Raw genomic sequence first — 27,867 nt, forward strand, 5'->3', positions numbered from 1 at the left:
GAGATGCACAGTGCACACACACACATCTCTCTCACATGCACACACAGAGATGCACACACACGCATGTGTGCCCATGTGTGTGTTTGCATGTGTGTATATGTGTGTATGTGCATGTTCTGTGTATTCTGTGTGTGTTCTCTTTCTTTCTCTCTCTCTCTGTGTCTGTGTGTGTCCTGTGTTATCTGTGTGTATTCTGTGTGTGTTCTGTCTTTCTCTCTCTGTATATGTGTGTGTGCCTGTGTGTGTGTGTGTGTGTGTGTGTGCATGTGTGCCTGTGTATGTGTGTGTGTGTGTGTGTGTGTGCACGCGCGCATGTGTGTGTGTGAGTGTGTGCCTGCGTGTGTGTGTGTGTGCACTCATACACAAAAGCAAGCGCACACATGCACACACTCATTTATACATAAAGTTGCAGTAAGGGATGGAGTAGGTGATGGAAACAAAAGCGTGATTGATATTTGCGGAGAGAATTTGCAGGACTGAGCGGCGGTCATATTGTGTATCGCTTTGCGGTACATCTAGTTTTTGACAGAGGTGGCGTTTGGATCTGAACTCTTCAACTTGTATTTTTTTTTTTTTTTCAAAGCAGTGTCATCAATAATAATACTTCAACGTAAGCAGCAACCTCCAATATGGTATAAATAAACAGCTTGAGGTCAAGTGTCACATGATGTCAGTAATAGCTTGGGTGTATATATAATCTATGCAGACAAAGAGGACATCAGCGAGACTAGGCTTTGAGGTAGCTGGTCTTGAGCCTCTACAGGCATCGACATATTTCCATTCCAATATTGTCGTAGTCGTTTGTGGTAGTTAAGTGCAAGACGACAGTGATGAGTTTGCATCTGAAGGGAATCTCTGAGGACTGTGAGACTGGCTAAAATGGACAATCAAAATGACTATTCAGAAACAAGAAAAACAACTAAGAGGTAAGCTGTGTTAACAGACAGGGGAACTAATTTAACTGTTGAAGTTATCACACAAACCTGCTTAATGAGAAGAGTCAACCATGCCAAACCACCCAACATGACCCACTTTTTTCAATTAAACTCTACAGATATGGACACAGATATGGGTTCAACACTAAAGTTAGAAACAGAGTAGCAGTCAGGTACCCTCATGCAAATTCCGGTATGTCTGCTCTAGCATTTTTGGATGGTGAATTCCATCTGTAGAATATGACTGCAGTCTATCATGCCTACCTTCCGCAATGGCAGAGGAGATGTCTAGATGTTCTGTGATTTGGCATGGAGAGACCTCAATGTGTATGTTGCTGTTCGATCGATGCTTGGAGGGTTGAGTTAACCAGGACTGCTCACCTCAGATCTCTATTCATTTGTTTAGTCGTTTTTTTTATTTTTTTTATAGTATGAGCCATTTATCAGCAGAATTCAGACAAAAGAAAAAAACAAAAAATGGTACTTTTACGATTCAGCATCCAGAAAGACATAGCAAGGTCCTGCACATTTTGCTCAAAGAAAGAAAAAAGAAAAAAAAGAATGGAAATCCATAAACATATAGGCCTATTAACTTCAGTAGTGAAATTGTTGTGCAGCAATGTGTTATTTCAAAACGTTATGTAAGAAATAATGGAGGACACAACGCTGGCAGAAAAGAGAGAAAGCTGAGCTAGCGAATTAAACCACAACACCAAGCACAAATGATTTCCTTTTTGTTCACTCACGTAACGTTGTCAGACTCATTGGATTCTTTACCTTAGCCTTTCTGGATGTATTCAAAAGAGTTTGTACTTATGCTTCTTACTTTGTACACATACATGTGTTGTGATTGTGATGGAAAGACAATGACTTGTGTAGGCATGAGAGAGTAAATCTTTATTTGTGTATAATGTAGGCCACACGTCCCCAGAGAGGCAGAGTGTGTGTATATGCAAAACAGGAAGCAGAGCGATTTGCCCTCCTGAGACTTAACATGAGTAGGCCTACTCAGCAAAGATTTTTGTGTGGCAATACTCTTAACTAGCAGTGCTGAAACAGTAATGCTTTCTCTCAATAAATGAATGAATTTGTGGGGCGTGCGTGCATGTGTTTGTGTATGTGTGAAATATCTCCCTTTGTGTATGTAAAACCCTTGGCATGGGCTGGGGGGTGATACGCAGTCAAAGTCTAATGGGCCCCAGTGTGCCATGAGCATACGATTTGGTGAGGCAGAAACATATGTTAAAAGGACATAGCGTTGCACTGGTCATTTCTGCATCTAAATGATACAACACTGGCGGAATAATTTGACCATAGTTCTAGAATATGATTACTTTACGACCATACAGGTGTCTTTTAGCGTGGGTTCAAATCCTTATTGAAGCCGCTAGGGTTATGCCGTAAACATGCGGAGGAATGCCACGTCGAGGTGCCCTGCCCCAACATTACATGACTTGGTTAAACTCAACTAGAATCGCCACCATCATCCAAAAGTCAACAGACCAAAAATATTTGGAAAGCCTACAGAAACTATAGAAAGTTCATGTGACAATCACATCACTAAAAACATGTGGCAATCACATCACTGAAGACTTGGAGCAGTGATTTGCTGAGGAACTATTTTTATGTGGAGGATGCTTCACATAGGTCGCTGCCTCACCTGCCCATATGGCCCGCACGCGCCTGGTTGGCCCACCAAGTTGCATGTGCCCTGGTGTTTTGGTGGGGGGGGGGGGGGGGGGGGACCTTTGTGGCTATCACATCAGCAGTCTCCCTAACGTCCTCCGATGGTTATCAGGCACTGGCTGCTTTAATTATTCAGGAGGCCCAGAAACACACAGCCTTATCAGAGAAGATTATCTCTCAGCCTCCCTCAATGATCTCTGATGTGAACACGCACACATTCACGCATGCACACACACACATTTTAATATCTTGCTTGACTCCAGTGAATGTATGGGATTCAAACATTTCTGAAGATGAAACGCATCCTTTGATATTAGAGGGTAAATCTTGTGTTAAATGGGTTTTAGATTATGTTAAAAGTGTGATTAGCCTTGTTAGCCCTGTAGATGAGTTAAAAGAAGCGCTTTCTGTGCTGTATGAGACATGCCAGGTTGCTAGCGCTAATAGCTCTATGGATGAATCGGTAGAAATTGACTGATTTCGGAATGCTTCGGGTCTGAATATGGTCACCCCTCGTCCATGACTCTAGCTTATTGGCACAATCCTTTAGCATAACTCATTTAACACCGGATTTCCCCTTTAACAACAACAGAAAACACATTATTGCTAGACAGCCAGGTCACACATTACATCTCACACACACGCACAGACACATAAACACACACCACACTCACTAACATGATGTGTGCATACACACATAAACATGATGCATACATATGTGCGAACACACACACACACACACACACACACACACACACACACACACAAAGACACTGGAGGAGAATGTTTGTCTGGCTTCAAGTGAAGGTATTTGCCCCATATGACACACACTTACACGCTACTTCCCACCATTTTACCCAGAATCAAAGAGCTGGGCATCCGCGCTGCTTCTGAGAAGAGAACTCTGGGCATCATGTGTGGTCAGGAAGAGAGCAGTCGTCGTCTTCCTGGCTCCCCCACCCCCGACATTTCACTCAATGTTTTCCGCTCAGGGTATTATTAGCACAGGTGAAACCACCTTCTGTTATAAGCTACACATGTCATTCTATCACCTTTGCAAGAATGCTCACAAACACATGCAGACGCACACACACACGCACACACACCCTCACACAGAACGCCATCAACACATACAAGGGCAAGCAACACAAATGTGATTTAGAGCCTGTTACCACTATTCTGTGAGTTATTATAATTATAAGTTATTATTATTATAGTGCATGCACGTTAATAGACAGTCAGCAACTATCATTATTTGAAGTGTTTAACCTTAACTTTTAACCTTGTTGAGCGAAAGTGTTGACAGTTCCAGATTGGATCAGCAGCTCTCCTGAGTTTCCTGGTCCCTCAGCGAGAGGCGATCACTCAGGATGGAGAAACCAGATCCCTGCGCCTCCCCAGCCATGGGCATCAGGGAATCACACTAGGTGCCCAGTTACGATGAGGGAGGAGGGAGAGGAAAGGGGTGAGACAGCGATGGGTGTTGATGCAGAGCACAGGATATGGGGGTGTTGGGGGTGACGGAGTTTGGAGGGAGTGCGGGCGGGGGTGTTGAGGTGGAGGGGTTCAGGAGACGTTCTCTCAGCTCTCTGATAAGCATCTGTGTAAAAAAAAACCCAGAGAGGAGTGATGCTAATCTCGACAGGAAGTGACTTGTGTGCCGTGGCAAGGAAACCACAGGAGAGCGGCTGACCTTGCTCATTCGCTCGACTGCATCTTTCGAGCTCACGCTCAATCTCGAGTCTCTCACACTTTGTTCAAAAAGTGTGCCTGAGCTAAAACAGGCCTAATCCTGTTGGTGGCAGTTGTTTGAGTTGCGGTACGAGAGACACAGCTTCCTCCCGAAAGGTAAGGGATTTAACACCTCTGTGGCAGATACTGACAGCTATTCATAGTAGCATACTAGGAGAGATGAGTCTGCTGAGGAGCCGTACACCAACGGCTTCTTGCACATACTAGTATGATATTGAGACCAAACCGTTTTGAACTTTCCGTTTTGAAACTACTGGTATCAGCCGTCTATCGTGATCAAACACAGTAATGATAGGTGATAATTAATCTGCCTAAACTCAAATGCCAGATGACTCTCTTCTCAAATATTTATCGCCTGCCTGCATGTTGGTTTTCTCTCATGACTTTAAGCAGAGAAAAAGCCTGCCGTGAGTAAATCTGGCAACAAAATAAATATGATAAATGTCACAAGCCAGCCCTTGGCAAGGCCAAGCAGAGGCTAAATGTCACAGTCTAGGGGTTTAATTTAAAAGCAGCACCTGAACCACTGCTAATATCGATATGTCTTATTTGAACTTTAAGGAGGTGTGATATATCAACTTGGGAGAAACTTTGCAAAAATGCTTTACAAGGAAGAGTGTACGGTAAATACCACTCAAACCTATAGGCTTACTCACGTTCATTACAGAAATAGATCACCAGCTAATGATCAGTATGAGAAGTTAAGTCATGAAACTGTCATGGACAATGGTCTTAAACCGCATGTTTGTAGGTGTTTGGTCATTCACAGGTGTCCATGGCTCTTGTTTGGATGTGGTGGACTATTGTGTCAGACATGGAATTATGATCTTGGAATCTATGACTCTTTGGAAAAACATCATAGAACATATTTAAGCTCTTAGCTTAGAATATGGGCTTCAAGCGCATTTCAATGATATGCGAATGATATATGACTTGATTGCAGGATTTGGTCTCTGTCAGTAAAGATGCACACCAACAATGCAACTATGCCTGATATTGCACTATACAGCCTTGTTGCTCTGCCAAGAAACACAACTCTTTCTGTCCATCCGCAACAGTACGCAAATGCTAGACTACATTGTGTTACAGCACTTACAGTAGGCCTACAGTACGTAAGTATTTACACTAAATTTGGAGAGACATTCATCAAATTCTGATCACATATGCAGTGTTGTGCACGTTCAAACTTTTCATTAACTAGTTCAAAGTTCAGTTCACTTGTGCAAAGTGAACTGTTCACGTTCATGGTTCATGGTTCACCATTTTTAATTTTGAACTAGTTCAAGTTCAGTTCATTTTAATGAAAATCTGTTTCTGACGGTAGTGGACATTCAGACATGAAGCATATGCGGAATGTAGGCTATACAGCCACCTGTTGTTCACATCTAATTTAGAATGTCTGTATATTGGGCTTTGTTTCGCTGGGCAGATACAGTACTGACGCCTAATAAATGCGGCCGCGCTGTCAGCTGTAAATGCCTGACAGCGGAAGAGTGTAGTTTTTACACTGGAATATGGAGGAGGCTTAGCTGAGCTTAGGAGCCTTGCTGCATTAACTGCAGCGATGGAACTGTTCAGTGACATACTGTAGGGCTCTTTGAACACACGTTACACTTCGATCATCACTGACAAGTGCAGAATTTTTCCACGATTGCATTCACTAGCAGCGGTTTTATATGTGTACAATGCATCATGCGTAACGTGATCATGGGTAGGCTAATGTACGGTAAGCTGTAGTTTAGGAGTGGCGCCCGTGGGCAGTGAGTGTGACAACGACATGCTGTTTCTTAAATGCCAGCAAATAGGGTCACTCGACTTCTCAGGACAAAACAAATTCCGTAAAGTTTAATATTGGACCTCAACAGTGACGTTCGTCGTTAATTTCACATAATCTGAACGAATTCAAGTTCAAATTCATTTTTTACAAATGTGTTGCGTTCAGTTCAATGTTCATAGAAAAATGAACGTGTTCAATAAACGCGTTCTTTTGAACTCGTTCATGCACAACATTGCACATATAGGTACAACCTATCAGACCCACATCCGCTAATGAGAGGGTCTCAAGTTTTATTCCAGTCAGTGCACCTCAAACTTATTCAATCCAAATGGTCTTACTATAACAAATGTCACATCAGAATTTATAAAATACTTTGATCTGTTGTGAAAGATGATGGCCACATGAGAAAGATGATTGATCTGAAAGAAGTTTGTCAGTGTAGAATATTAAACTCTTATGCTGCCTCAACACAAACAACTCATCAATAGAAACAGATCAACACATCTGGTGTTGTGATCTAAAGACTGTTTTCCTATAGAGATTGAGAACGTGACGTAAAACGCAACGCATTTTGGGAATAGGTGGCCCAAAATTAAGTTGTTTTACTGACGTGCGGGAACAACGAAGTGCAGTTGTCGAAATGCCGTTTACCTGCTGTGTTATAAAATTCAATAGAGTAACATGAAGCTTATCTTTTATAGTTTTCCAGCGTGGAAAAATAATAGTATACGTCATGTTTCAGAGGTGACAAAAAGGCGAGGAATGGCTTGGATAGCAGCACTAAGGAAGCACGAGATTATAACTGTTTTTCACACAATTTTTTCACGCTTAGTTTTCATTATTATCATGCCAGATCATAGACCCAGACCCACTAGTTTACATGGGCTGGCATCAGACCCATAATTCTTTGTGTTTTGATGACTTTGGTCACATGTCTTAGCGATCTCTATAACTAACCATCAGCAATCCATGTTCAATCATCTGTGTCCTTGCCCTGGATTGGGCTAAACTAGTCAATAAACGTCCAGGAACTGTGTGTGTTTGTTGTTTGTGTGTGTGATTGTATGTGATCTGTACCGTACTTGCTGCACAACAAATTGCCCCATTGGGGGACAAATAAAGTTACTTACTTACTAGGAAACTAAAGGAAACAGCTCTGAAGTTTACGTGCCTGTAAAGGTGTCTGTTGCGTGCAGGCCTGACTGAGGACTTGCCACATCAGCAGTAGCCATCCTCTTGTGAGACTTCACTCGACTTACACACCCTACTTTGGGCAACGCTTTGTTTTACAAGGTCCTTGTATCAGTGTATAATGAAGTACAGTGTAACAAACCTGTGTAAAAATATCTTATATCTCGTACAGATGTTGTCCATTCATCATGTATTTTTGTGTACCTACAGATCATTAGCACACCTGTAATAAGAAGTGCTTGTTACAATATTTTGCCAAAGTGGCCTCTCTCTTTGGGGAGAGGAGAAGGACACAAAATGGCTTTGGAGTGAAGTTTGGGATTCTTGACACCCAAATTAAACAACTTATTGAGGTTCTACTTCGGTCAAGTGAACTGGGGAAATTAAAGAGTAGGGTGACAATAACCTAGTATGAAACAACCACTTTCGTTGATTTCTACCTGAAGCAATTTAACAGATAAATACATAATGGCAATCATGGACAACTGCATTTGTTTGGTTTGTATTTTCACCCATTTTCCTTTCATGTGAAAATACAAACCAATCAAATGCTATTCACTTTCTTGTCTATACTCTACTTAAACATAGGCCTACTACTTTTCTATACATCAAGTAACTCATTTTAAAGCCCATGTCTTGTTTATAGAGGTTTAGAAAAAGTCTTTAATAAGGAATCCATATACTCACACACACACATGTATGCATGCATGCACCCACACACAAATACAAACAGACACACACTCCACACTCACATGAGATGCACCCCCACCCCGGTCCCCTTGTGTGTGACTGTCGTTGCTAAGGGTCCCCAGGAGCAGGAAATGCGCTGTGCGGCTGGTTGCTAAATATAGTGTGGTGGGTTTTCTCTAACTTTTTTCACCTGTTGCAAAGGAGGGTTGCTGCTGCACATCCTGTGGTCTTGTAAAGGGTAAAGTGTTGCTTCTGTGTGGGAAAGATACAACTGAAAAAACAGCATAGATCACAGAAACTGATTGTAACCTTGCTACTGTGTTAATGAATTTGTAGTATCATTTTCAACAAATGTCAAGAAAACACATCTCTTTCTTAGATTATTTCAGTCATGGAGCCATTTCTTCCAAGAATGCGTAAGAATATAAATATCTATATAGCAATACACTGAATAATGGATAAATAAGGAGTATAGGGTTTGCTAATCAGTTTGAATACACATACTGTATGATGCAGCCAATTTCAGTATGGGAATGTGTCATGCTACATCTGCTTGGCTTGGTGAACACACCCATCTGCAACTACTATTTAAAGCTTTCTGTCACTACACCTCCTCATATAAACACACACACACACACACACACACACAAAGAGAGAGTGACATAAAGAGAATACATGACCACGCACACGTCCTCAGCCCTGCTCCTTCTAGAACATGCAAACTCACAGTCACAAAATTGTCAAGTGCGTCATCGTTGCGAGCCCTCAGAGGCCTCGTCCACTCAGAGACATGTTGCCGGTGCTGGCAGTTTGTCAGATGGGAGCGTAGCCGCCATTTGTTCTCTTCGCTCCGCTCTCCTCCGGTCATGCATCAGGTTCACTGAACATTACCAAAAACGAGCAGAGATCGAAAGCAAGCGGCCTCCATTTGGGGACTTTTAACACAATAGATTCTCAAGTTTCCTGTTGGACAGCTAGACAGATATCAAGCATTGTAGGGTGTTCTCACGGCTGTGCGTTGAGACATGATGAATATATGAGACATGATGGATAAACAATGAGTTTTTTTTTTCAATTAAGAAAAGATCGTTAAAATGCATTGAATAAAAGTAAGCTCTACTTGTTCTCTAAATAACTATTTACAATAATTACTGTAAGATGTACTTAGGTTCAATTAGATTGCTTCAAGGTGTAGAATGTTTATGGAGATTAATGTGGGTTCTGTAGAATGCTGTGTGTTAGGAGAGAATCACTATGCTTTGACCATTAGCACGATGCTGTTTGCATTCATTTTGTCCCAAACACAAAAATAATGGACAGAAATAAATACATGTTCTATTGGATACAGTTTTAGATACGTGGCCAGAGTTGTATAAAGTATCCGAAACCCACACTTACAGATATTTGTTTAGAAAATGACTTTAGTAAAAGTAAAGTAAAAGTCTTGGGGTATCAGTAGTATTTCCAGCAATTAAGTATGATACAAGTAGCCCATTATGAAACATACTTAAGTACTGAAAATGGAAGTTCAAAGTACAAGTAAAAGCTTTCGAGGCCTGGTGGAGAGGCAACACTCTCTACTCGCTATGCTTTTAATGAAAAAAGAAAGCAGTCAAAACTCTGGATAGGCTATGCAGTTCATGCAGTACCTTAAAAACTGCCTACACTTCATACACAACGTCTTCAAAGCCTGAACCAAGGTGGGGTTGCCATTAATTTTTCACTGCTGCTTCCTTTTATAGGCATATCATGTTGTTTATCCAACATGTTTAGAAAGGCAGCTACATCATACTTCAGAAACACACTTTGAAAGCCGAAACAGAAGAGCTAAACAAAAATTATATTAATGAAAAGCAAGCAGTTAGACTTTTGATTTATATATAACTCAGCTCCTTACAACAGCCTACATAGACTTTGATGTGTTACATTTGCTAGGCCTTAACTCTCTGCATTCACTACTCAATCTTGGGGTTGCAAATATCTAACATGGAAACTGTGGCTTTTGGTTTCATTTGCACATTATTTTAGCCTACTAAATAAGTGGAGAAAAATCATACATTTAATTTTTAAAATTTAGTGAAATAAAAGTAAAAGTATGACGAAAAATAAAAACTCAAGTAAAAAGTTGACTTGTGAAGTGGACTCGTTTGGTCGATTGAGTGCACAATTTTGTAAAATGACGCACTATTTACTAAAAGAAGAGCATAATTCAGGAAAATGAGCATACATTGTGGTGATATAAACAAATTGCATCGCAATGACACCTCATGGGCCCCATAGATAAAGGTTATAAAATGTGTGTGTAGTGTGTAATGAATGTGGTAATGCATTCATCCCTGTACTTGTTGCCATTTGGTAATATGGTATTTTGGGTTGTCCGCATTTGGCTTGTTTAGGTGGACACCTAAAATTAGAAGGGAATGACGCACAGATCACTCACGGCTGAACTATTTGGAGCTTGAGTGTGTGACATTTTCTCATTATTTTGTAGTTCATCATCTGCGATCAGCACCTTTAGAAGTGTTTTGGTGTGTGCTACACTCTGTCCGTTCACACCTGGACACCTACCATTAGTGAGTCAATACATGTCTATAAAGTTGGCTTCAATGCAGTTGCTGGTGTAGTTTTGTCTGCTCTGGTAAACTAGTTGAGTGGCTAATGTCCTAACTCTTGGGCCTCAAGCATTGTGCCTTGTGCCAGGTTTATAAACACTAGGGTTAGTCATTATATGACTACAATATTATGCTGACTACTGAATGCTGTGTTTTCAGTAAACTGGACTGGTCATGATAATGACTTCGCACGTAGCGCTCTATGATCTTTGCTTCTAACTGAGTTCTGGAGCTGCCCGTGTTTGGAGTTTGTCAGGGGGCTTGAGATACAGGCTGGAACCTCTGGGCCACACAGCAATAGTAGTCATGTACTGGTGTCATTGTGTATGATAGATTATAGCCTTCTGTTATACATACATGTGATTGTCTATGTGAATTTGGGTGAGTGATTTGTGAAGTGAAGTGTTTTACACCAATAAGCAAAAACATTTGACAAGTGCATCGCTCTCTCCATTCCCCAAGACAATGTTGCTAGGTGATATGGTAAAACAACCAGCTGGCCTGGCACGCCATCACTTGAGAAAAAAAGAGATTGCGACAGGCGGAAAATAATAAAAAGAAAAAGAGACTCCACAGCGTGCAAGTTGCTATTCAGGCAAGTGCCAGGGCCTTGACTGGGCCCATGACGGATGTGAAATATGCGTGCGGTGGCAGGTACAGCAGCAGGACTTGTCCCTTTCAGGATGCACACACTTTCTAACCAAGTGCCAAGCGCATCTCTGATGTCTCAGGATGCACACACTTTCCAACCGAGTGTCAAAGGCATCTCTGATGTCTCAGGATGCTCGGGGTGGATGGGCTTATCTCGCTGTGTGCGTGCACTCCCAGCGTGGCATCCACAGTGATTATGTAGCTTCGCTGCGCCATAATTAGTCTTTTAGTGTCATTCTGGTGATAGACACACAATCGTTGTTCGTATAGACCTTCTGTTATTTAAATGACAACTGAATTTTTCATTGGAGGATCAACCTATTATGAATAGGTTACAGAGTATTTAAAAAAAAAAAAAGATGCACTTTGTTCAGTCCTACCATACAACACACTGAACATCTGTGGGGAACGAAAATGAAAAATCACAGCGTATTAAGCGGTTTATTTCTGTACACCACAACAGTGACACAATGTTCCTGCTCCCTGTCTCTCCTGAGGAATCTAAAACAAGGTAGCATATTTCACAGGATGCTGTCTTATAAGGCTGCGTTTGATCAACTCTCTCTTTCTCTCTCTCTCTCAGTCCCTGCCATTGAGCTGCCACCACCGCTACACTGACAAGACAAGCACAGACTTGTAATCTATTAGAGCAATCACTCACGGCCACTGGGGACAGCGTGCTGGCAGCTCGGAGACAGTAGGAGATACTGTACAATATCATTCCAGTTAATGTCTAATCATATCGTAATCTACAGCCATGTCAGCGTTTGACAGTAATATCCAGGGTGATACACGGATACAGACAGTCACATTATGAGACACGGATCTCTGACAAACAAATCAAGACATTTTTATACACCCAGCTGATGACTGGTGCCTGGCAGTTTAATTTCCTTTTGAAACTATATCAGAGATATTAACCTTTATTCTTAATTAAATGTCATGCGTTTGCTTTCTCCTCCTGTTGTGAAGGATGGGAGTTTAGGCAGGCTGGGTGCAGACCTGACTTGACTCTCAGCGTTTGGCCTGTTGTTGTTCACCCACTCCATGAGATTATTGATCAAAGGTCAAAAACAATCCAATAATGCTGGCCTTCATTGCACGCTACTCAATTAATTCAGTGTCAGACTCAATAGATCTACTGTGGTTGGAGCTCTACAGTATGCGCAGCTTCAGGCACTGATGAATTGCCCAGTTGAAATCATGAGGTGATATACTGCTGGAAATTCTATTGTAACTTATATAGGTTACAGTGTAATCGGGCCACTATGTTGTACATTACGCTATTTAATGCGCTGTATTCATAGTATACTACAGTAGCATACATAGACACGCATATCCAGCCATATCTATTTATCCACACACAGCGACATACTTTCCACACAGTTTATATTACTTACAAAATGTGAATGTGCACACAGCTGAATATATTACTTACAACACGTGACTTTGTTTATTTGTTTACTCATCTAGGAGGAGCAAACCATCTGTTGGAACTGGACACAGACCACCAGAACCAGCAAAGCAGCAGAACAGCAAATCATCTCACAGGTTCAAATCAAATCAAATCAAATTATACTGCAAAAACTACATCTAGAAAGACCACAGAAGAATCACAACAATAAATGGATAAAACAATTCTATATTTCAATTATTTCATTTTGATTTACTATTGAAAATGTTTTTTGTCCTGTGCCTGTGTCCTGTTCTCATATTTTTAAATGTGCACTTAACTATTGGATATCTGAAATTTCAGACCACCAAACTTCATTCAGAGCTATTTTCCTTTCAGCCGGAGTGACAACCAGCTCAACTTCAATAGAGCGCCTGTGCCCTGCCCAAGAAGAGGTAGAATATGCTTGCTTCAAAAGCACTCTCTCCAACCCTCTCAGCGTCTTCCTCTCAGCAGGAAGTGTATTCCGCTTGTACCTGGACAACTTCCACAGATATATGAAAGGAAATGGCATGCTGGGATATTGCTGTGTGCTAAGAGTGGCATTAATTTGTCAGGGCACCCAGTGAATCACTCCTGAATGGAGGTTATGAAAAAGCTGCTTTTCATAAACAGATAGAGTATTGGGATATAGCCTTCAGAGGTGCCGGTCTAACTGAGTTTTAGTGATGATGTGCTGTCGTGATTTATTGGTGTTGACTGTTGATGCATTGGACAGGATGTGAGATTTATGTGACATACAGTACATACAGTACATACAGTGACATACAGTGGTGTCATCTACTGTAACCATGCTTTACTGATGACGTGCTGTCCTTGTTTAATTGTTTTGTTTTTGCACAGAAAGTAATGCATGCAGTGATGTGAAGGCAATGGTAAGTTTCACTTGGCAATGTTCTACTCTGCCCTATCTCCTCGACTCTCTCTACACACACACACACACACACAAAAGTGCCTACACATGCACATGCACGTAGAGTACACACACACACACAGGCACACACAGACACTTTTTCTAGCTGGTGTGTGTGTGTTTGCACATAAAATGCCAGTTTTTGTACAGTCTTGAGTCTGTACTGTAAATGGGAAACAAATACGGTAGCTGATACGCAGAAGGGACATCACGGTTCCAGAGAGTAAAAGTCCTGCCATACAGTAGTTATCTGATCTACGTGGCTGCTAATTAGAATGAGTTGGTTTACAAGGTTGGATCAAATACTTTGCAGGACTTGGCAGGGTACTTTCTGAATCTGGGATTTCCGCCTCAGATACAGTATACACAACCAATTTATATGCTGCATCAGGAACATGTAAGGCAGGGATGCCACTTGATTGGCTATTGAGTTCCAGCCCGATGTAGCCAGACTCAATTCTAGTTAGAATTTGAGTCTTGTAATTGCGCTGTTTGGTTGTGATTATGGAGCATATTTCAACTAATACAGAGGAAAGCACCTCTGCACACAATTGGATATAGGCTATCTAGCTAATTAGAGCAGCAAAGCATGTGAATCCGGTAAAGAAGCTACCAAAACATCCTTCATCTTGATGAATGAAATGTCTTAATCACTGTGTTGTGTTCGTTTAAAGGGACACTTCACCGAATAGCATTACGATTTGTATCTTTAGAAAACCAGTCATGTTTTTGAATGGTCGTGCATCATTTCCCTCAGTTTGCTTTGAGATGGGAGAAATACGGATTTCAATGAAACCCATGAATAGGCCTTCCTGCTTTCAATGATGTAAAATGATGATTTTTACATCATTGAAAGCAGGAAGTCCAACATTGAAATCCGTATTTCTCCCATCTCAAAGCAAACTGAGGGAATGATGCACGACCATTCAAAAACATGACTGGTTTTCTAAAGATATAAATCTTAATGCTATTCGGTGAAGTGTCCCTTTAAAGCTAGTGCACTGTCAATATCTTGTACAACAGACGCGATTGGTAAGCCTATTGCGGATGATTTGATTGGGGCGTCCAGCTTTTGTATGAGGGTGGAGGCTTCTAGGCTAACTTAGCTTAATATCAACGATCTTTCACCTGCATGGTGTGCTGTACTGTAAGGTCCCCTTGACCTCCCCAACCCCTAATCTCATCTCATTTGGGAGTTGAAACAAGTAGGCTACACCACACTCATGTTGTGCTCTGCTGCTCAGCTGTAGTGTAGTGGAGATACCACTGCCTTCTTCACCTGCCAGTAGCTGAGAGAACTTCAGTCATCTCTTCCTCATTATCTCTCTCTTCATCAACCTCCTCCTCCTCTTCCTCTTCCTCCTCCGAAAGAACCGCAGCGGCAGAGATGACTGGAGCCGGCCCGGATCCGGCGGTCACCATGACAACTACGACGAGGAGGACGACGATGAAGATGATTATGCCGTTCCGGAGGAAGACTACGATGACGGAGTGGTGCACATTCAGCCGGCAAAACACTGTCCCTCCAACACGCAGTATGCAGGTAAACACACGGCACTGTCCCTCTAACATAGGGGTGTCCAAACTTTTTGGCTCATATAGTGTTATTATTCAAATGATAATAATGACAAAGTAATTTTGTTGAATACGGTTAATATGATGCTGTTTAATTCATTTATAAATGGTGCACTTTCACTTTAAGCCTCTTTAAGGCTCTCACAGTTTATAAATGTTCAGGAGTGCAACTAGGCTACTGTTGCCCTCACGTTTTTCTTTTAAACGTTTCTTATAAAAATTAGATATCAGTTACCAACAATGACAAGCCAACTGGCACTCTCTCTCCCTTTCGTGCGCGCTCAAATGTGTTCCCAATTACATTATGACTAACTTTATGAGTAACATAACGCAAGATAAGATTTGTTGCAATAGAGATTTCAAAGAGTATCATCTTTATGTAACATGCTGTTTTGATATTGACATTGTAAACGTTCCCTAAGAAGAGTGTAAGCAGTTTGCAGTAATGTTAACCACAACATCGTTGCTGGAAAGAAATAGCGAACAGCCAATGATAACCTAAGTGTGGCGGGCCAGATCTGCATGTATGATAAACTAATGCATGCTCGGCGGGCCACATTTGTAGTGGAATTTTCAATTGCGGACAAGAAAAATGCTCTTCAAAAGATTTATTTTACAAAAAGAGAAAACAAGTAAAAGGCTATATTATTTGGCATGATTCTTAGAACTAGCGCGCTGCTGTGGCATGGCGTCTCTGGCACAGCCTCTCACACTGGCACTTCAGCATTTGCGCACCAACAGGCCTTCTCACTGGTCCAGGTCGCTTTTATGCGCTGATTCCAATCACGACGTCACGCGGGAGTCCCGATCAGAGCAGTCAATCAGCTGGACCTGCACAGTGCAGTGCGTGGCGGGCCGCAATTGGCCCGCGGGCCGTAGTTTGGACACCCCTGCTCTAACATGTAGTATGCAGGTAAACACACAACACTGTCCCTCCAATACGCAGTATGCAGGTAAACACACACCACTGTCCCTCCAACACACAGTATACAGGTAAACACACAACACTGTCCCTCCAACACACACTATACAGGTAAACACACAACACCCTCCAACACACAGTATACAGGTAAACACACAACACTGTCCCTCCAACACACACTATACAGGTAAACACACAACACCCTCCAACACACAGTATACAGGTAAACACACAACACTGTCCCTCCAACACACAGTATACAGGTAAACACACAACACCCTCCAACACACAGTATACAGGTAAACACACAACACTGTCCCTCAGGTAAACACAGAGCGTTGCTTGCATAGACATATATACCTTGTCTCTGCGGCGGTGCCACGTGGCGTGGGCCAATCTTTGCATTTGAAAGTGTGATATGGCATTGGTGTCAAAGCTCTCTCTGACCACTCAGGGTCAGGGTCCGGGTCAGGCTGCAGGCTGTGGTTAGAAAGTCTCTGTAGGCTGTGGCTAGAAAGCTCCATGCAGGTTGTTGTGCTTGTTTGGTGAACTACTATTGGCATATTCTGTGAACATGCAGGGTTAGCCCTTTTGGCCCTGTGTGTGTACTGATCTGAAGAGAGGCTACAGTGTGCACCCACTGAGAGTCAGACATAAAAAACATTCATTGAGTGCATTCATTAAGTGCCTGCTGACTTTAGGACCAAACAAATCAAAACCTGGCCAACACAGACACCAGCCATTCAGCTCCACTTTGCACTATTATGTCAAGCTGCGTTGACCTAACACACGCACACACGCACACACGCACGCACACACACACACACACACACACACACACACACACACACACACACACACACACACACACACACACACACACACACACACACACACACACTGGGTAATCATCAAACATGGCTCTCTTGTGATATAATCCGTTAAATCTTCTGTCCTCTGATGAGTGAATCTGATAATGCTGTTTCTCTTTATTTTTTCACCTCTCAAACCGTTCTTTCTCCTTCAACCCAAAGACCAAGGGCTGATAGCACCATTTGTAACATCTTATCAGACACATTCTTGATTAAGGGTAGCTACATTAGCAACCTGCAAAACCATTTGTGGGAGATTTCTTTGTGAAGTGTCGGAGTGCCTGACAAAGGCAACCTAAGGCAACTCAGAAGTCAGCTTTTATTGCTGCTACATTAGAAGTGGGTTTGGTGTAGCTGTAGGAATTAGAAATGGGCATCAGTGTGTGTGTGTGTGTGTGTGTGTGTGTGTGTGTGTGTGTGTGTGTGTGTGTGTGTGTGTGTGTGTGTGTGTGTGTGTGTGTGTGTGTGTGTGTGTGTGTGTGTGTGTGTGTGTGTGTGTGTGTGTGTGTATTTACATGTATGTGTATACTGTAGATTTTGTGTTTGGGCTTTTGACACCCCCTGCTGTCCACTGCCATAGCATGTGGCTGACTAGAGAATACTAAGTATAGTATACTGCATACCGAATAAGTATGAAGAGAAAAAAAACAGAAACAATGGAGAAATATTTGTGTTTCCAGACTTTGGTTCACTTCACTTGTTAATCACTTCACTCAGGTCATAATGAACCATTTTGTGTAGCTGTAACAAGATACAGTTCTATGAGGGTCCTCAGAAAAAGAATCTCTCCCACAAGGCGACCCTGGCACCAAAACCAAATCGAGACCCCTGGTCTCTAAGTGCCCTAGGCCTACACCATTTTGCACTGATATGTTTAAGTAGCTCTGCTATTTTTGGTTAAAACACTGGTAGATTTTTTCCATTAGATATTTTAAAAGTTACAGTACCAAGACATGGATACTGCATTATCTGATAAACTGCAAACACAAAATACTAAAAATCATCTAAGGTGATTTCTGCAGGTTCTGCACAATATATGAGCTCTGCTCGGTGAAAACAAAACCTTGTGGTTATATAATTCATTGAAAAGTATGATGCGCTAGATAGAGTGGCAAAACTGTTATAGTCTGAAGTTGACAACAGCTGGATTGAGTAGTGAGTGCCCATACAAACTGTCAGATAGCTCACAGAAAAAAAATAAGATTGACTAAGTGACATTTTTCTTAATTCACTTTAGTTCCGTCAGGACCGCTTAAGTCTAAAATAGAGAGACGAATATCTTAGAACCAATTATATTTTGTATTTGGTGGTATGGCTCTGTTCAGAGGAAATTCCCTGTCTTTCCATGAGCTCCATGGAAAAGCCTAGACAGGGAACAGCAGCACCCTCAGGGGGCTACCCTCCCAGTTTAAACTGAGTAACTCTATTCCCCCCTAGAACAGAGCAAGCAACAATGACAACAGTGTGTCATTAGTTTAAGTTAAACCACTTTGAGGTGGAGCTTGGGAGGAGGTGGGTTGCAAAGCAGCGAGCAGAGAAAGCAGTGATGGTAACAGACTGACACAGCTTAAATAAGGTGCCCTCATCAGAGAGACTACGTGTGAGTGAATGGAACGATCAGCTGAGTGGAACAGCTGATGTGGGCTGGGTTATTGAATTATTGCACCTGTTAAACTCTCACAGGGACAAAGAAATTGGAAATGCAGATGTTTTGTGCTACAGTCTTGTCCTCTGATTTCCAGTAGATACTGTGATCTTGGTTACATGTAGGTGAAGACAGCACACTTTGATCTTTGCTACCCCAGACTAGGCAAACTTCAGAGGTCTATAGCCAAAAAGAAACTGACAGCTGACAATGGGCTTGACTACGTGGTCTGCCAGACCTAACGCAGAATGCTTGACTTAGTCAGTATGGGTGGACATAAATGCAATGTAGAGGTCATGTATTGTCACAGTTCATGACCTCAATCTTTTTCAATTTGTTTGTACCTGTTATTACTGAAAGAAATACCCTGATGTCTGTTCTTTAAACATATTCAGAAGAACTCTCAAAAATCTGAACTGAACTGTCCAAAAAGTCGAATTGTCACATTCGTTATTATTTGTTCTCACTCAAACCAGAGACAGACAGAGTGCTACAGTATGAACCGAATGTTTTCTACGAGGAGAAATTATTCTCATCCTAGGACTCCGAGAAAACAGCAAGCGTCAAATTTAATGATGAATGAATGAAAAGCAATGGCTCCCTCTGGTGGTTGGTGTGTTGAAGAAGAGTCATACCTTTTATAAAGGTTGTTGATTGAAACTATTGACAATAGTACTGGCACAGTGATAGGACCATCGACTGCTGTACTTGTTATGACCATGTGTTTTTGTTTCTTTTTACTTCCAAGACAGGGGTCCCCAGAGACCAATCCCCTGTGTCCCATCTGGAGCGGATGTAAGTGGCTGCAATCCCTCCTCATTTATCCTGGATAAAATAAACACTGACACACGCTCTCATTTTATTAAATGATTTTCTGCCAACTATTTGTCCAAAGCATCAACACTAGCCTGTTTACTCAGTTCCAACTATTTTGTGTGATCTGCAGAGCAAGTTCAACACTCCCCCAAAACCTCCGAAAAGGATCATCCCAGGTAGGATAAAAGACGTGTGTCTTCCTCCAGATATGATGAAAGGCTATGCTTCATCTTCTCATAAACACTGAAATTATGAAAACTTGGGAAACAAAATCACCTGAAACTGTGCTCCAGCTTTTAAGAGAATCTACTCAGTGCCCTCTCTGGTGTGTCCACTAACAGGACCTGCCGTTAACAGAGACCTCAAGCCAGGCAGACAGCCTAAACCTAAGACAGGTATGCTTTGAACAAGGAAAATACTGTGTATTATGGTTTCACATCTGTAACTTCAAAGTCATCTTCACACATCTCTTCTCTCTCTCTCTCTCTCTCTCTCTCTCTCTCTCTCTGTCAAATACACACACGCACGCACGCACGCACGCGCGCGCGCGCACACACACACACACACACACACACACACACACACACACACACAGACACACACTCACACAGACACACACAGACACACACAGACACACACACACACACACACACACACACACACACACACACACACACACACACACACAGTTGTACAACTCCAGTGATCAAAAGATGTGTGGTGCTGATGTCTGAAAGCTGTGTTGATTTTCTTTACAGAGGTGTTCTCTAAAGCTACTGCACCTGCACCTATAGAGAGCCAGGTATAACTAAAAAAAAACAATATTTGTTTTAAAGGATCCCGAAAAAACATTAGAAAATGTCTTATTTGAAAAGGTTTCAATATTGAGTTTTAAAATGTCCTCTATCTATGTTCTAGAATCTAAGAAGCCCACAGAGGTAGGTGTTACTCAGCCTGACTGTACCTCACAATCTGATAGCAATCTGATGGATGCCGATACAGTAATCTGCTGGATTTATAGGTGGAGGGGTGCTGATAAAATGAATATTTTACTACAAAATAGAGCTCTGGAAATATGTACAGTGGGGAGAACATGTTTGATACCATGCTAAAGTTGCCTAAAAAGAGGAATATAAAATCATCATTTGACAATTGATCTTAATGCCTTAATTTAAAAAAATGAGTAAAAACCAAACCGCTAAGGACACCAAATTTATTTGTGATTGAAGAATGTATCGTAAATAAGTAAAATGTTCTGTTGATTTACATTGAGCTCAATGAGCATCAAACTGGTTAATAGGCCTACTGGAAAAAGCACCATGCCCATCTCTAGCTATGGTGAAGGGTATGTGATGATGTGGGGCTATTTTACAGTTTTTTCCAATCGTTTACACACAATTTTGAAAACGGGGCTCTTTTTGTCTAAACACATCACACAATTAACCAAACACAACACCCAATCAGCAGAACATAACAGATTATTAGCGAAATGAAATATTTCTGTCAAAACAATAAACACATTGATAAAACCTTATACTGTTCTCATATCACTAACACATTCTTTGAATGATTCCACACTGTCGCTATCTTATACACACCAACACAATAAATTCAAGACACATCTGTAAAAACCCTCTTCCAATATATGGATCTTATTCAGACATATTGTTTGAGAGCATTAGGACAATTTAGATTACAAAAATATTTTGATGAATCCTCATCAAGCAATGCACAAAACTGATGCTGCAGACAATATTTATTTATTTCACTGTACCATATGTTCAGTTACAGTGACAAGTCAATCAACAGAAAATGGCAAAATTATAGTTCTTACAACTGTAAAATGTAGAAACATAAAAATGTGTACACAAATGAAAGAAAAACTAAGAAAAGAAAAACTAAAGCAACAATACAAACAAGTAACAACAATACGTAATACTCTAATCATCTCTCCGTCTAGCTGGATCAAGCCATGAGAGCTCATCCACATCACAGGCTATGGGTGCCTCTCATTTGGGCTTTTATACATCCTCCCTCGCTCCTCGGGCCTTGATCCTCACTGATCGACATAAAGAATAATGGGCCGAAAAACAATGGGATAGTCTATCCAGTGTTAGTTACAGATCAGTGGGAACGCCCTTCGAGGATAGAGCATAACACACCTGAGTGCTGCGTTTTCAATTTTGCACATGTGTGCTTACACACCTGGTAGATGTGATTATTCAATTTGTTCATTAGTGTGGTCATTGGCAAGCCAGGGCTTTGTAATGAGAAGGAAGTACCTAACAATCTTTATCTGTGTCTAAGGTGTTAAAATGTGTTTTACGTTTTGACATTCACTGTGTGGAATGTTTTGCAAAAAGTGTGAAGCTGAATTTGTGCTTAATGTTGTACTGGTCTGCGCAGGTGTTTTGCTTCTTAAGTGCTAAGTATTGTTAACTGTGTGATAACCTTAATTTTAGTGTGTATACGATTGGAAAAAACTGTAATTCCAAAGGCCAAGGGAACTTTATCAGGATGCATACAGTTTTTCTCAATTGTTTACACACAATTTCTGGTACTTGAGACACAATTCCAATAATATGTAGCTCATGCACCAACCTCCTGAACTGATTCTGCTGAACTATAAGCACAATTTTTGCTTTACACTCAAATTGCCGTTCTAAAACACTACAGGGTCATTCCACGCCAAATCAACCAGAGCCCACGCACTTGCGTCTCAAAAAAATCTGAAAAAAATACCATGTGTGCCTATGTTACCCAAGAGACACTCTGTAAAATGTTTTTGTGCTAAGATCAACACTTTTCAAGTAACAGCCAGTTTTACAGGGGGAGGGGGGTGTCAAATTTGTTCTACCTCTTTTTTTTGTCAAAGTTCACAAGCTCATTGCTCAAGAACTAGAATCTGTAGGAGGCTCAAATTTTGCAGGCTGGTGCATAAATAGGAATAGTATGCAGTAAAATCACCACGAGTAGTCTGGATGATCCTGCATGGTCATAGCAGTCCCTCAAAGTTGATCAACATTTTATTGGAGTTCTTGGCTGGGCTCTGTTTAGGCTTACAGAAGACATATTTTTACTCAACATAGGCTCTTTTCTCTTATTGAGATCAGTCGAAACACTTTCCGAAAAAGCAATGAAGAGAAAAGAAAATCCATCAGGGACTGAACAGCAGACCTCACAAGTTTGAAAAATAATTTTGGATCTCATATTCAGAGCACCCTAACACCTTGTGGGAATATACAAAGATTTTTTTTATATTTTTTTCGTTAATCTGCATTACCTCTTCTTTTTAAAAACACCAATTTGACTTGTCTTATGCGAATCTTTCTTTTTCATTTTCCACCCTAAACATGGACAAAATGCACCATTGAGATCAATATGTTTTGTCCCCACCTTGCAATTTCAGTGATTCAGTGATTTTAGTGGCACCTAGTGGTTACTCTATACAAAACAAATCTCTCAATAGATCTCTATGGTGCATTTTCATGAAGAAAATGTCTTGCTCTCTCAAGGAATACACTGCCATTCAAATTCTAAAGCTAACTGTTCTACCATGCACACTGAGTCATCACATGGGCAAACACCTGTCACACAGTTTTACAATTATCAATCACAGCTTCAGTATACAGTAGTAGTACAGGCAGAGGCAGAGCCAGAGGAGTGAGAGTAAGAGGAGGAGGACGGGGAGGCCAAGGGCCGTAATCTCCGATGAGATCCGAGCCACTAGAACATTGCAGTGCTGCATATCAATACAGTACAGTACCGTACAGTACAAGCTCAATGAGCAGTAGTACAGTATTGCCTGTGGGCTGTTCTGTAGGACTATAAAAATAAAGTATGTTTTAAGTATTTGGAGAAAGTATTCCTACTTCGTATTCCTACACAGTTTACAGTATTTTACTATTTGTTTGGCAGCTGAAGGATTACCAACACAAGGGCTTCTGTCTCCTGAACAGGAAACTGAAATCATGAGCATTGTCCTAGAAGAAAACGCCATAACATGACGGCAAATACAAAGAAAAACTATAGAAAACAATGAGATATTTAAAAATATTGATAGGGTATGCATATCAACTTACTGTATCAGCTTATCTACTGTTTGTAGTACTGTTTGTAGGGTAACACTGAACAAAAAAAGGCCCAAGTCATTAAGATGAATGGAGAAGAAGTGTTTTCAAATCATTGCAGTGTTTTACACTGAGCACACCAGTGTTCAACTGGTCCATATAAATGTCTTGATATATGATGGTTTGTGTGTGTCTCTTGAGAACAAAAGAGCATTTTGAGGAGAAATTACATTCTTTTGAAGGTAAAGTGTCATTTTGCAGGAGAATTGCAGGGTTTTGCCCATTGTGTGTGTTGTTTTGGATTTGTGTGTAGAGTTCTGAGAGTATGAGGCATGTTTTCAAAAAATGTGTGTTAACAATGGAGAAAAACTGTAATATCCTAGATCCATGAAATAGCTGGCCTTTAAAAATAAAAACATATATATATTTTAAAAATCCTCCTGCTCCTAGGGAATTTAACATAGGGGTGAATACTTCCTTCCCTAGCATTTAAGGAAGAACATTTATTTATTTACGATACATTCTTCAATCACAAAGAAAATGTATGTCCATAGTGGTTTGATTTTTACTCATTTTTTGTTTAATTAAGGCATTAAGATCAATTGTCAAATGATGATTTTATATTCCTATTTTTAGGCAACTTTAGCATGGTATCAAATACATGGTCTCCCCACTGTTTGCTGTTGCATATGTGAGAAATTACTTCTGTTTCTTCCTGTATTTGAAGACTTCCCAAGCCTCCCCAAATGCTCCCTGTGCCTGACAAAACTAAACTCTTAATGCATGGGCATGGAGGCTTTCCAACAGAACCCCAGACACCACCAGCATGGAAGGAGTGAGTACCCTCTCTTATCTCCCGTTTACAGCACAAAACAGATACAGTACATGACAGAAGAATGCATCCCTCAAAAAGTAATTATTAGGCAGACAAGGCAAGGCAAAGATAAAATTCAATGTAAAACAAAATGGTGAAACAAGAAAATGGTAAAAGAAATAGTGCAGTAAATGTATTAAAGCAATATAACTTATAGAATTCAAAATATGAATAAAAGATAATTGCAAGTATTCAAATAAATTAAGAAAGAATAAAAACAATAGAACAATTAGATATTTGTGGTGAAAATGAGGTGAAAAAGCAGTTTTTACAGTTCCATTTTTTTCTGATTGCTTAAGCACATTTTTAGTAACTATCTTCACACAAATAAGAAAACCTTTAAACAAATCAGCAAAACATTGTAGTTATCTTGCAAAAGCGAACATACCTTCGTAAAAGGTTTGTTTTCGTATCAAACAGTAAACACAAGCCATCATATTACAGTTTTATACACAAAATCACCATGGTTGATTGGCTGCAGCAGGGCCCATATCAACGCCCTTTACATCTCCGCCCCTCATCAACCTCACTCGGAATAAGAAATGGTCGTATAAACACCTCAGTCGGAATAGAACGTATGCCTACCCCAAACAGACGGCACACCATTTTCAATCGGAATAGTTTCATCAGAATTAATATATATATATATATATATATATTTTTTTTTTTTTTTTAAAGCCCATGTAGCAGCAATACTGAGGGAGTCACATCGGGTGCTGATGCGGAGACGAGCGTTTTTTTCAGTGAATCTCTGATTCTTCTTAGAGATGAAGGATCCTCTTTAGTGGTGGAAGACAAACGATTTAAGTCACTAAACATAGGCTATTCTGATTCTAAAAGTCACCTACTTTATTGGAGTATGAATCTTAAAGAATTATTTGTATTTTGATTATAGCAATTGTCAAAATAGTCATCCTGACTACAGTTGATAACATAAACTGAAACATACTGCAGTGGATGTTATTTAGTTCATTAATGTGTTTACTGTGTTAATGGACTGAGGATGGGAATAGGATTCGGTACTCGATTTCAGATTCGCCAGAATCTTAACCAGTGGATTCGGTATTCGGCCGAACCCCAAAAATCTGGATTCGGTGCATCCCTAATGTTAATTAATTATAACCCCTGTTGAATCCTAATAAACCTGATTCCGCTTAATATGAAAAAGTGTCACTTCAAGGTGAATTTTACTAGGCCTATCTGAATCAGGCTGATGTAGGCCTGTTATTTCCTGTTTCTGTGCAGGTTCATTATTTTGTTATCGACCCCGTAAATCTAGGAATAATGCTGTAGGTCCTATTCTCCTCCACTGCCGGTTAATTTGGGCGATTCCTGAACGCAGTCAATGGCCGCGTTTCCCAGATTCGATCTTTCTTAAGGACTTAAAGGTTGGATACGGAATTCGCAAAACGGCCGGCAGATTTTGAACATATACAACCTCAAGTCCCTCCCACGCACATTCATGCACGAGCGAGAATTCAGATGCGCGAGAGCGAGCCAGGCTAAATTAAATGTCAGCCTGGCGTCTACAGCACTATGAGCTCTAGTCTCCATACAATCGCTCATATCAACTTCCCCAATTACATTCTTTATTCACCTCCAAAGGGTTGTAGGTAATAGTTCCACAAATCAAACAAGGTAGATGATTTTATAGCCTACATTATGGTAAAAGCACCAATTAGGCTACCAGCCCTTTCGTTCAGAAATTCTAAAACAACGATGCATTTTAATACACCAAAATAACATTTGATAAATACCTTCCATTTTTCAGTAGCCACAGATGTGTATATTTGAACAGAATCTGGTTTGGTACTTACCGGGGCGTTTATCTCCTGAAATATCCGTGTTTAGTGCTGGCCCGTTGGTTCGCCTATTCCACTGTAGCTCCAAGCAGTTAAGTTTCGGTTTCATGTTTACAACACTCTTCGAGTCACGCCATGACGGTAAAATGTAATTTTTGCTATAGCTTATTTATAGCGTGGGTGATTGAGTTTCCGTAGGTATCCGCTGTCTTGGTTTGTATAGAAATGAAGTGACACATAGGCCTACAACAAGATGGGAACATAGGGGACATGCAGCAGGCATAGGCAGCAGGCCTAGTTGGTTTCGTTTCAGCACTGGCTCACGGTCACCAGCTTTGAGTATGTGCACGAAGGGTCGCACGTGCTGGGGGGAGGGGTAGGGGGAGGAGGAAGAGGAGGAAGACCGTTAGATTGACGAACGAGCTGTGAATACTATTGGCTGGAGTTTTTCGAGCCCTGCCCGTCCCGCAGATGATTGACGTGTTTAATTTCCATTTCAGTGCTTCCAACTCAGTGGCTGTAAGTGGTAGCCTAGAACGCCCCTAGCGGCAGCAAATGTAATTTGGCTGGCGGGGCAGTCTAGCAACGCTCCGTAGAGCAAGGAGCTGAGAAATGGAAAATAAAAAGCGGGCCAATCACAGCGTGTATAGAGTCAGTGGGTGGGCTTAACATATTGGTGACTGACATGCGACCAGAAGTTGCGACGGTAACGCATCCTGTTATTTGAAAGCAAGAAGATGATTCGTTTAGCGTTATCCTATTGCGTGGAGAGGGAAGGTTACGCATCCTGCTACTTGAAAACAAGAAGATGATTCGTTTAGCGTTATCCTATTACGGGGAGGGAATTTGAAAGACAACTGTTTATCCCACCTCTCCGATTCGTCACATGGTCAAGTCTAGACTACGAGAAGTAGAGAGTGTACAACTTCATAGCAGCGTTTGTATCCCCTCCCCTGCTGTCACCGGCAGCTCTCGCTGCTGCAAGAGGTCATTTGGAGTTGAGCCTAATGAAACTGAGACCGTTGTTGTAGTGAGACCATGAGAGTGAATCAAGACATGACAATACATTTGATTTCCTGGTCCAGGTTAACTTCTGTGGACATGTGACTAGCATGTGACAGTACGCCCACAATAGGCCCACACTTAGTAGCTGATCAACACCAAGAGTTGATTTAAAACAATAAATTAGGTGTTTATTATTATTATTACTATTATTATTATTATTATTATTAGATGGGGGTGCTCTACTGGGGATGATTCTTCATCAGCATTTACACAAAATGAATGTTTTGCATCAAAATAGAGCTCTGGAAATATGTATATTCACATACGTGAGAACTGACTGTTTCCTCCTGTAATTCAAGACTCCCTAAGTCTGCCCCAGTGCTCCCTGTGCTTGATAAAACTACCGTGGGGACCAAACTCTTCCCAACAGACCCTCCGAGTCCACCAACATGGAAGGAGTGAGTAGGACCCTCTCTCCTAGCTCCCAGTTACAGTGCACAAATAGACATGACAGGAGATTGCATGTCAGTTAAGTGCTGAATTTGTGATCCATCAAAAAGATATTATTAGGTGTCTATTATTATATTATCTTATAATAGACGCTATTATCATATACTGTACAATGT

At 41.0% G+C, this 27,867-nt stretch overlaps 1 protein-coding gene across 1 annotated transcript; it reads left to right on the forward strand.

Annotated features, from left to right (window-relative positions):
• The first annotated feature begins 738 nt into the window (after positions 1 to 738).
• LOC134096162 (uncharacterized) lies at positions 739 to 27,703 on the forward strand. Its single transcript, XM_062549914.1, has 12 exons — positions 739 to 926; positions 12,768 to 12,845; positions 13,087 to 13,142; positions 13,591 to 13,622; positions 15,032 to 15,203; positions 19,423 to 19,469; positions 19,621 to 19,666; positions 19,832 to 19,885; positions 20,249 to 20,292; positions 20,409 to 20,428; positions 24,288 to 24,395; positions 27,601 to 27,703. Exons 1-12 carry the CDS (start codon positions 880 to 882, stop codon positions 27,701 to 27,703), a joined length of 807 nt encoding a protein of 268 aa, XP_062405898.1. The 5' UTR covers positions 739 to 879.
• Positions 27,704 to 27,867: the final 164 nt, after the last annotated feature.

This window comes from Sardina pilchardus, chromosome 11 (assembly GCF_963854185.1).
Source record: "Sardina pilchardus chromosome 11, fSarPil1.1, whole genome shotgun sequence".
Taxonomy (NCBI): Eukaryota; Metazoa; Chordata; class Actinopteri; order Clupeiformes; family Clupeidae; genus Sardina; species Sardina pilchardus.